This window comes from Pongo pygmaeus, chromosome 1 (genome assembly GCF_028885625.2).
Source record: "Pongo pygmaeus isolate AG05252 chromosome 1, NHGRI_mPonPyg2-v2.0_pri, whole genome shotgun sequence".
In the NCBI taxonomy this organism is placed as follows: domain Eukaryota; kingdom Metazoa; phylum Chordata; class Mammalia; order Primates; family Hominidae; genus Pongo; species Pongo pygmaeus.
This window is the reverse complement of record NC_072373.2, coordinates 52,472,617-52,484,827: the sequence shown is the minus strand read 5'-3', so window position 1 is coordinate 52,484,827 and position 12,211 is coordinate 52,472,617. Positions and strand designations below refer to the sequence as shown.

The following is a 12,211-nucleotide window of genomic DNA, read 5'->3' as shown; positions in this document are numbered from 1 at the left end:
AGGAGGATCACTAGAGCCCAGGAGTTCGAGAGCAGCCTGGGCAATTTAATGAGACCCTATCTCCACAAAAAATATAAAAATTAGTTGAGCGTGGTGGTACATGCCTGTAGTCTCAGCTACTTGGGAGGCTGAGGTAGGATGATGGCTTGAGCCTAGGAGATTGAGGCTGCAGTGAGCTGTGTTTGCACCACTGCACTCTAGCCTGGGCGACAGAGCAAGACCCTGTCTCCAGAAAAAAAAAAAAAAAAAAAAAAAAAGTCCAGAGAAGAATGTTTGAGATGATGAATATGCTAATTGTCCTAATGTGATCGCTATACAGTATATGTATCAAAACATCAGTATGTGCTTTATGAATATGCACAATTATGTCAAGTAAAAAAAGAGGAAAAAAATAAAATAAAATGTCCACTCTAAGATAGTATCACCGATGAGTTCTATAAAATAATTAAAGACAAAATAATACCAAATGTCAACAATCTCTTCCAGAAAACATAAAAGAATGCTGAAACTTCCCAACTCATTACACAGATGCAAAACTCTTCAATAAAATACTAGCAAGTGGAATTAACAAAATATCAATGCATATAAAAAATACATAACTAATATTTGAATTTTATCCTTGGAATGTAAGTTTACTGTAAGATTAGAAACCCAATAAATGTTAATATATCCATTGAAGCAGAAAAAGTATTTCATGAAACCCAAATCTATGTGATAAAACTCTCAGTAAGCTAAGAAACAGAGACTCCTTCAACCTGATAAAGGGCATCTACAAGAAAACTACAGCTTATATAATACTTAATGCGTGAACAAGGCAAAGCTATTGAATCTTACCACTCCTATTTAGCATCATACTGGAATTCTCAGCCAATAAAATAAGTGGGGGAAATAAAAAATAGAAAGAATATTTAGATTGGAAAGAAAGGCAGACAACATGACTGTCTATGTAGAAAATCTCAAAGAATCTAAAACAAAAACAAACATAAAAACTTCATAGAAATAAGTGAGTTTTTTTTAACAGGATTAATATTTAACCCTTTTATATGTTAAAGGGTTAACATATAAGGATGAATGTTTATAAAAAAGAAACAAATGGAAACTGAAATTAAAAAGCAATACTATTTATAATAGCTCCAAAATAAAATAAGATACTGAGGTATGAATCTAACAAAAAGCTGATGATGAACAACTCAAATATCTAAATAAATGGAGATATATATCACCTTTATGAATCAGAATAATCAACATAGTAAAGTTGTCAGTGCACCTCAAAATATCTGTAAATGTGATGAAATTTCAATCAAAATTTGACAGTATTTTTTGAGGACATAGAAAAACTAACCTAAAACTTAAATGGAAAGACAAAGCAACTAGAAAATTCCAACTCATTTTGAAAAAAGAATAAAATTGGAAGAATCACAATATCCATTAAGGCTTACTATAAAGCTGCAGTAATCAAGAAACTGTGGTATTGATGAAGGTATAGACACATGTATTAATGAAACAGAATACAGTCCAGAAGATCAACACACATATGACCAACTAATTTATGACAAAGGTGCAAAGACATTTCAATGTGGAAAGAATAGTTTTTTTACAGCAAATAGTGTTGGAATAATTGGACATGTATATATAAAAAAAGCGAACATTGACCTAACCCTTACCTTAGAGGAGAACTAACACAAAATACATCATAGGTCAAAATTTAGAATGAAAAATTATAAAACTTTTAGAGTACTTTGATATGACGCTAGAAGCATAATCCATAAAAGAAGAAAAGTGATTACTGGATTCCAACAAAATGAAATACTTCTGCTGAACAAAAAGCCCTGTTACAAGAATAAAAAGACAATCTGCAGATTGGGAGAAATTATGTGCAAATCACTAACAAAGAAGGAGGATTTACCTACTAGATATCCAGATTTCACCTACTGCTATAGTGCGAGGCTCAAAGATAGACAAATGGACCAATTGAATAGAAAGAAATACTAGAAACAGAATAACACATATAAGAATAGTTGATGTCTACTACACAAATAGAACAGGGTAGAGAACCCAGAAATAAAGCCACATACCTAAAACCACCTGATCTTTGACATAGTTGACAATAACAAACAATGGGGAAAGGATATGCTATTCAATAAACAGTCAGTGCAGAAGATTAAAATTGGACCCTTTCCTTTCACCACATACAAAAAATTAACGCAAGATGGATTAAAGACTTAAATGTAAGACCCAAACCAATAAAAACCCTAGAAGAAAACCTAGGAAATACCACTCCGGATATCAGCCTTGGGAAAGAATTTATAACAAAGTCCCCAAAAGCAATTGCAACAAAAACCATAATTGACAAATGGGACCTAATTAAACTAAAGAGATTCTGCACAGCAAAATAAACTATCAACAGAATAAACAGACAACCTACAGAATGGGAGAAAATATTTGCGAACAATGTATCTAACAAAGGTCTAATATCCAGTATCTATAAGGAACTTAATTCAAAAAACAAAAAGCAAATAACCCCACTAAAAAATGGGCAAAGGACATACACACCTCTCAAAGGAAGACACACATGCGGCCAACAAATCTATGAAAAAATGCCCATCATCACTAAACATCAGAAAAATGCAAATCAGAACCACAGTGAGATACCATCTCACCCATCAAGATGGCTGTTTTTAAAAAGTCAAAAAACAGATGCTGGCAAGGTTACAGAGAAAAGAGAACACTTATATACTCCTGGTGGAAATGTACATTAGTTCAGCTACTGTGAAAATCAATTTGGAGATTTCTCAAAGAACTTAAAACAGAACTTCCATTTGATCCAGCAAACCCACTATGGGGTATATACCCAAAGAAAATAAATCATTCTATCAAAAAGACACATGGATTCATATGTTCATCACAGAACTAATTCACAATAGCAAAGACATGGAATCAACCAAGACGTCCATCAACAGTGGACTGGATAAAGAAAATGTGGTACACACACACTGGAGACATACATGCAGCCAACAATCATATGGAAAAAGGTCAACATCACTGATCATTAGAGAAATGCAAATCAAAACCACAATAAGATACTATCTCACATCAATCACAATGGCTATTACTAAAAAGTCAAAAAAGTCAGATGCTGGTGAAGTTGTAGAGAAAAAGGAATGCTTATACATTGTTGGTGGGAGTATAAATTAGCTCAACCATTGTGGAAGACAGTGTGGTGATTCCTCAAAGACCTAAAAGCAGAAATACCATTCAACCCATCAATCCCATTAATGGGTATTTATCCAAAGGAATATAAATTGTTCAATCATAAAGAAGCATGCATGATGTTCACTGCAGCAATATTCACAATAGCAAAGACATGGAATCAACCTAAATGTCCATCAATGACAGACTGGATAAAGAAAATGCGGTACATATATACCATGGAATACTATGCAGCCACAAGAAAGAATGAAATCATGTCCTTTGCAGGGACATGGATGGAGCTGGAGGCCATTATCCTTAGCAAACTAACACGGGAACAGAAAATCAAATACTGCATGTTCTTACTTACAACTGGGAGCTAAATGATGAGAAAACATGGACACACAGAGGGAAACAACACACACTGGGGCCTATTGGAGGGTGAAGGGTGGGAGGAGGGAAAGGATCAGGAAAAATAACTAATGGGTACTAGGCTTAATCCTTGGGTGACAAAATAATCTGTACAACAAACCCCCATGACACAAGTCTACCTATATAACTGTGACAGAAAAATATATTGGGCCCCCCAAATCACTAAGCTTAAAGAAAAACTCAAGCTGGAAACTGTTTAGGGCAAACCTGTCTCCCATTCTATTCAGCTATCCCTGTGCTTACTGAGGTAAATGCATATCTGATGCCTCCTTTGGAAAGGCTAATCAGAAATTTGAAAGAATGCAACTGTTTGTCTCTCACCTATCTGACCTGGAAGCCCCCTCCCTGCTTTGGGTCTTCCTGCCTTTGTTTCAAGTTATCCTGACTTTCCAGACTAAACCAATGTACTTCTTATATTGATTGATGTCTCATGTCTCCCTAAAATGTATAAAACCAAGCTGTGCCCCGACTGCCTTGGGCACATGTCAGGACTTCCTGATGTAGTATAATGGGTGCACATCCTCAACTTTGGCAAAATAAACTTTCTAAATCAACTGAGACCTGACTCAAATTTTGGGGGTTTATATAACAAACCTGCACATGTACCCCTAAGCCTAAAATAAAAGGTAATTTTCAAAAAAAGGAAATGTAGCACATAAGCACCATGGAATACTATGCAGCCATAAAAAAAATTATGTCCTTTGCAGTAATGTGCATGTAGCTGGAGGCCATTACCCTAAGTGAAGTAACACAGGAACAGAAAACCAAATATCACATATTCTCACTTATAAGTGGGAGCTAAACACTGAATACATATGGACACAAAGATGGGAACAACAGACACTGGGACTGCTTGATGAGCGCAAGTCAGAGGGAAGTGTGGGTTGGAAGATTATCAGGTACTATGCTCAATACCTGGGTGACAGGATCATTTGTACACTAAGGCTTAATGACATGCAATTTACCCATGTAACATATCTGCTCACATATCCCCAGAATCTAAAATAGAAGTAGAAGAAACAAAAAAAGAATATATAACGTATACTGAAGGTAGCATGGCAACAGGGCAAGGATGGTCATTTCAGTAAAACATGCTGAAACAACTGGATATCCATATATTTTTTAAATGTCCTCTAAAACAAATCATCTAAAAATTAATTTTAGGTGAGATCAAAATGAGGAAGACAAAACATTAATGCTTGTAGAGTATAACATAGGCATACATCTACAAGGCCTTAAGATAAAGAAGATAAAGAAACACTCCTTATATAATACACAAAAAATACTAACAATAAAAGAAAAACAAGAAATTTCATTAGTAAGATATAAAATAGTAAGTTATAGCTTGGGAGAAGATACAACACACATACCAAATAGAGGCCTAATAACAATCATAGTATAAAGCTCTTTTATAAATCCACAAGAAGGCAACAGTTTTAAAAGATGCTCAAAATAATACTTCACAAAACATTTCCAAAATGGAAAAGTTGTTCAACATCATTAATGAAGAAAAATCAAATTAAAACTACTCTGACTACTACAACACAATCACCAGAATGGCTAAAATTAAAAAGACAATTTCCAAATGTTAATGTAGACATGGAGTCATGTGAATGGTCATGAACACCTGGTGGGTTTTAAATCTTTACAAGTACTTTAAAAAACTCTTGGACAGCGTCTACTAAAGTTGAAATATATACAGGCATATCTCGAAGATATTGCAGGTTCAGTTCCAGACCATCACAATAAAGCAAATATTACAATAAAGTGAGTCACACAATTTTTTTGGTTTCCCAATACATACCGAAGTCATCTTTATACTATACTGCAGTATATTAAGTGTGCAAAAGCATTATGTCTAAAAAACTACAATGTACATACCTAAATTTAAAAATACTAAATTGCTAAAAAATGCTAAGAACCATGTGAGCCTTCAGCAAATTGTAATCTTTTTGCTAGTGGAGGGTCTTACCTTAATGTTGGTGGCTGCTGACTGATCAGAATGGTAGTTATTGTAGGTAGCTTTGGTAATTTTTTAAAAAATAAGACAACAATGAAGTTTACTGCATTGATTGACTCCTTATTCAGAAAAGATTGCTCCATAGCATACAATGCCACTTATTAGCATTTTACCCAAAGTAGAGATTCTTTTAAAATTGGGGTCAATCCTCTCAAAGCCTGCTGCTGCTTTGTCAACTAAATTTACATACTGTTTTAAATTTTACAAAAAGATTTTTTTTTTTTAAACAGTTAGGGTCTCACTGTGTCACCCAGGCTGGAGTGCAGTGGTGCAATAATGGCTCACTGCTGCCTTTAATTTCCAGGCTCAAGGGATCCTCCCACCTCAGCTTCCTGAGTAGCTGGGACTATGGATGTGTGCCACCACCCTTGGCTAGTTATTTTATTTATTTTTTTTATTTTTGAGACGGAGTCTTGCTCTGTCACCTGGGCTGAAGTGCAATGACGTGATCTCGGCTCACTGCAACCTCCACCTCCCAGGTTCAAGGGATTCTCCTGCCTCAGCCTCCCAAGCAGCTGGAATTACAGGCATGCACCCCCATGCCTGGCTAATTTCTATATTTTTAGTGGAGATGGGGTTTCTCCACATTGGCCAGGCTGGTCTCGAACTCCTGACCTCATGTGATCTGCCTGCCTCAGTCTCCCAAAGCGCTTGGGATTACAGGCATAAGCCATCATGCCCAGCTTATTTTTATTTTTAAATGGGGTCTCACTTTGTTGCCCAGGCTGATCTCGAACTCCTAGCCTCAAGCCATCCTCCCACCTCAGCCTCCCAAGTTGTTGAGATTATAGGAATGAGCTACCACACGTGGCTACCAGGAGTAGATCCCATTTCAAGAAACTACTTTGTTTGCTTATCTGTAAGAAGCAACTCCTCATCTGTTCAACTTATATCATGAGATTGCTGCAATTCAGCACACCTTCAGGCACCACTTCTAATTCTAGTTCTCTTGATATTTCTACCACATCTGCAGTTACTTCCTCCAATGAAATCTTTAACCTATCAAAGTCATCCATAAAAGTTGGTTGGAATCAACTTGTTCCAAACTCCTGTTAATGTTGATATTTTGACCTCCTCCTATGAATCACGAACGTTTTTGATGGCACCTAAAATGATGAATCCTTTCCAGAAGGTTTTCAACTTACTTTACCCAGATCCATCAAAGGAATCACTATATATTGCAGCCATAGCCTTACAAAAATGTGTTTCTTAAATAATACAACTTAAAACTCAAATTAATTTTTATCCATGGACTACAGAATGGATGTTGTGTTAGCAGGCATGAAAACAACATTCCTCTCCTTGTCCATGTCCATGACCAGGTGCACTGTCAATTAACAGTAATATTTTAAAAGCAATCTTCTTTTCTGTGTAGTAGGTCTCAACAACGGACTTAGACTATTCAGTGAACCCTGCTATAAACAAATGTGCTGTTATCCAGACTTTGTTGTTCCATTTATGGTGTACAGTCAGAGTATATTTAGCATAATTCTTAAGGGTCCTAGGATTTTCAGAAGGATAAATAAGCATTGGCTTCAACTTAAAGTCACCAGTTGCATTAGCCCCTAATAAGAGAGTAAAACTCTCCTTTGAATCTTTGAAGCTAGAAATTGATTTCCCCTTTCTAGATGCAAAAGTCCTAGATGGCATCTTCTTTTAATAGAAGTCTGTTTCGTCTAGATTGAAAACTTTTGTTTAGTGTAGCCACTTTTATTAATGATCTTAGCAAGATCTTCTGTATAACTTGCTGCAGCTTCTACATCAGTACTTGCTGCTTTATCTTGCACTTTTATGTTATGGGAACAGCTTATTTCCTTAAATCTCATGAACCATTCTCTGCTAGCTTCAAAATTTTTGCAGCTTCCTTACTTCTGTCAGCCTTTGTAGAACTGAATAGAGTTTGGGCCTTCTCTGGATTAGGCTTTGGCTTATGGGAATGTTATGGCTGGTTTCATCTTCTATCTAGACCACTCACACTTCCTATCAAAGATCATTAATCTCACATTACCATAATAGATGTAGTACTAATGAAAAAGTTTGAAATATTGTGAGAATTACCAAAATATGACACAAACACAAAGTGAGCATATCCTGTTGGAAAAAGTGTTGCAGACTTGCTTAACACAGGGTTGCCACAAACCTTCAGTTCATAAAACACTCAATAGCTGCAAAGCACAATAATGCAAAGAGCAATAAAACGAGGTATGCCTATATGCCTTAAGAACAATTGTACTCCTAGTAAAATTGAAGAGAATGAATACATTTCACACCAAAAGACATGTTCATAATACCTTTAATCATAATAGCTCAAAACTGGAAAGCCAAATGTTCATCAAAAATAGAACAGATTAAGTATAGTGCAGAATATGAAATATTCTGAGGCTATGCTCAACGCTGATAAATCTCAAAAAATGTAATAATATCAAATCAAAGAATTTATACGGTTTGAACTCACCTGTAACAATTCAAAAAGTAAGCGAAACTAAATTATTGTGTTTAAAGAAAACACTTAGGAAAATGGCATGATTAGCATAATGGTTAGCTTGAGCTGGGATGGGAGAGTTAATTGAAAAATGCCTTTTGCTACACTGGCAATATTCTATTTCTTGGCCCAGGTGGTTTTACATTGGTATTTATTTTGTGAAAAATCATTAGGCTCTATATTTTTATTTTGGGTAATTTTCTATGTGTAATATTTTACATGTTAAAAAAAGGTTTAAAAAGACAATTATTTAAGTCAGAGAACCCCTCATTTATCAATAATGGTAGCCAGACACAAAAACTTTCAAATTCATAAATCAGATACACTGATGGGGTGAAGCTTCAATGGCATTTACAAATAGTAAATTTAAATAATGCACATCTCTCATGTTATTAAAATATAATTTAATAAAAAAACTAATTTACATAGATGTAAAGACTATATTAAGTCAATATTATATATTTTTTCCTAAAAAGAAAAATAATATAGGTATTCTACAGACTAATTATAAGTACTATTTCCATTACATGCCAACTAAGTGGAGTAGAGAGAAAAATGTGTACAGTTGTCCCAAAGAGAAGTTTCCAGGACTCAAAGCAAAGATAAAAAAGAACCTGGTTGGTTATGTGGATCTACAAAGTAGAATGGTTCAGTAGGCCAGCATGTCCCACAGCGTGGAAGATGCAACAAAGAAGACAGCAACAGGTACAGAATTAGAATGTTTGCTTTTTCAGAGCAAATGCATTTCAATTATATTTCAGCCTTCTGCTGAACACCATGACGAGCTTTTCAGGTGGTAAATATTTGTTAAATTAAGTATTAGATAAAGAATCCTAAAATATAATCATTGAAAACTTCATCACATTTTGCCTTCTTACTTAAAAATGTCATTAAAATTTTTTAAATTCAAAAATTAGTCCAGGAAACTATACCTGAATAAGTGATGCTGCTTTATTTTGAACTTTTTCCAGCTTTTCCTTTTTTAACATTAATAATTTTCTCTGTGCTAAGACTCTTCGCCAATATTTCTGAACGACGAGTGCTGCATTAACTCTTTTTCTCAATCTTTGTTTTGCTAGAAAATTGATTACAGCTGATTGAATAATTCTTGCAGCTTTCTCTCTCTCCTAAAATAAAAAAGTCAGCAAATGTAAATTAAACACTCACTTAAGACCTTAAATTATTCTTTGTAAGATAATCATATGTTAAACACCAATCAAATTGATACTGGAAATAAAACACCCCTACACTTCTTGTGTTCATCTTTGGAATACTGATAATTCCAGGCATGTTGAAAGCGCTGATAGGTGGGCTTGCAGATATATTTGTATGATGAAACAAAGATTTCTAAGAAATAGTCTAAGATAAAGATCAGACATATTTGATCTATCACAGATCCTCAGTAATCAAGATAATGGCCATTTGAAGTGTAATGTGGTATGTTTCTCAGATTCCGGTCCACTGAATTCATGATTAACTTTTAGGAAAGGGGAGGATTGTATGAAAAAAAGAATGTGTTAGAGAATTGTAACAATTTGAACAAATCAAAACACTAAAGGGGAGAAACAAAATACCTCCTCCTTTAGCACAGAATACATTGTGGCCTTAGGTCATACAAGCTCAAGAGAAAGAGTATAGTTTGGGTTACGAGAAGTGGTATCTGAGATGCCCAACACTTGCGGTCAAAGAGGAGCCAGCTCCCTAGTTATGTTAGAGGGCAATACCCCCCCATATCTCTATTTGTTACTTCTGATAATAAACTGCTGTAAATAATAACATATTCTATGTCCAGCACCATTCTGGACACTTCATGAACAATCCATTTAAATCTCACAACCACCACCATAAGAACAAATGAGCAAATACTACTCTTATGATCAGTAGAAAACTGAGGCAATGAGGTCAAGCAGCTTGTTAGTTTATTGGCAGTATAGCCAGGATACGAACCAGGCAGTTTGGCTTTAAAGTAACTTTGCTATACTGTCCAACACTAGATTTCTCAATTTACTTCACTGGAATTGGAGCTAGAAAATGAACTATTTCCTCTGGTGGGAAGGAATAACTTATGGCAGGGATGTCTGGCAGCTTTTTGTGTTGCTGTCTGGGACAGTCTACCATGCAAGGGTAGGCTCTACAGAGAGATTAGCTATAATTCCAATTATTAATTAATAACAATCAGTGGTTGGTATCTGTGCATGAAAATTGTGCAATAGGGGAAACAACTATGGAAATAATCAAACTGTTATTTTTACATATAAAAAAGGTGACCAATAGATTGAAACATAAATACTAAGGAATGGTAAGGGCTATATATTGGATCACTCCTCTGGGGAGAAAGAGTAGACAATTCTAAAATCGGGCTAGGGGATTTATGTATATAACAAGTTGATTAAGTCGTCTAACACCATTATCAATGCCCTTGTGAAACCTATGGCCTTTAGGACTGTAGAGGCTCAAGTTACAAGCACATCCCTGTTAGAGTAAATAAATAAATACACAAATAAATAAAATTTTCAAATGTTGCAGTTCAGAAGTGTATTGCATTTGAGACAAAAGTTGTAAGGGTCAGGGCATTCATGGACAAAATAGGCTAAAGTAAATTGTAACTTATCTCAGTTTTTAGATCATCTCTATAGAACTAAAATACAACTTTACATGCCATTAGAGAATTTAAAGATGGAAAGAAAATAAATTAGAAGAGACAAATATATTACCAAATTTAGCAACTATTTGAAAATTACATACACTGATGATAAAAGTTTCCATGCCTATGGTCATTGATCCTTTTTAATCAGACTGTTGTTGAGTCAGCCAGGTACCAGCTTATTTCTTTTATCTTGCCTCGTATACATAGGGCCAAATTCTAGGACTTCTTTTGCTTTGGAGTTTATGGCTATTTGTTGACAGGAAAAACTGAGAGCTGTAATGTACCAGGGGATGCTTCAACAGTTCATCAGGTAATTTTAGCTACTTGACAAAGTTTCTTTGTCACTATAAAAGTTTGAGCCACTCCATTATTAATAGATTTATATGAATTATAACATAAAAGCAAAATATAAAACCTGAAAAATAGCTATTTCAAGTTAATATGTTTAGTAGCTTGCAATAACATAGGGAGCCTGCTGCTTAATGTTCTAAATAGAAAATGGAAAGATATAATTGGATATAATTGGATATAATTGGATGTGGTCACCAAGAAAAAGGAGAGAAGCAGTGGTCTGACTGGGTCCAAGAAGTTTGACCATTAAGTAGAGAAACTTCTCTTAATTTAGTCCTTCAAAAAAATGGAAACTTCTATTTGCATTAAGGAAATAAATCAAGAAAAGGGATCTCACTAGCAAAAAGCTAAGAAAATTCTACAGTTAATATCAGACTAAGGCCAGGTGCAGTGGCTCATGCACGTAATCCCAGCACTGTGGGAGACAGAGTCAGGCAGATATCCTGAGGCCAAGAGTTTAAGACCAGCCTAGGCAATGGGGTGAAATCCTGTCTCTACAAAAAATACAAAAATTAGCTGGGCGTGGTGGCATGCACCTGTAATCCCAACTACTCAGGAGGCTGAGGCACAAGAATGGCTTGAACCCAAGAGGCAAAATCTGAAGTGAGCCAAGATCGCACTATTGCACTCTTGCCTGGGTGACAGAGTGAGACCTTGTCTCCAAAAGAAAAAAAAATCTGATTAATACAAGGCTATCTTCAGCAGAAAATAAAAGCAGAATACATATATATCTATCTCTTATAATTCTAAAACTCTCATTTAATGCAATATACAATGGGTGAATCAAATAGCTTGAGGACTGGCCAGGGGAGACACTTGCCTGAACTCTTCCAATTCCCCTAGAAGTATTGGAAGCTTCTAGGGGAATTGCTTTAGGAAAGTTTTCAGGAAGTTATTCTCCAAGTGATATGTAGGCAGGGAGGCAGATCCTGAGTTTAGGGGCACTATAGGGCACAGAGCATATATAGTAGCAGAAAAGACCATTTGTGAGTGTTAAGACCCTGCCTATTTCCCAAACTTTACTATGAAGAGTTTGACTAGGGGAAAAGAAAATTATTTCAATTAGTCTTATTTCCAAGTCTGGTGCGAA

The 12,211-nt window shown here is 35.3% G+C and overlaps 1 protein-coding gene across 4 annotated transcripts in view; it reads right to left on the bottom strand.

Moving 5' to 3' along the window:
- The window catches only part of ASPM (assembly factor for spindle microtubules), a 62,466-nt gene that overhangs the window by 24,556 nt on the left and 25,699 nt on the right, over positions 1-12,211 (bottom strand). For all 4 annotated transcript variants that reach the window (XM_054452140.2, XM_054452166.2, XM_054452150.2 and 1 more), the window contains exon 17: positions 9,056-9,250. In XM_054452140.2, coding sequence (XP_054308115.1) covers positions 9,056-9,250 — 195 coding nt within the window. The remainder of the gene's footprint in view (positions 1-9,055; positions 9,251-12,211) is intronic.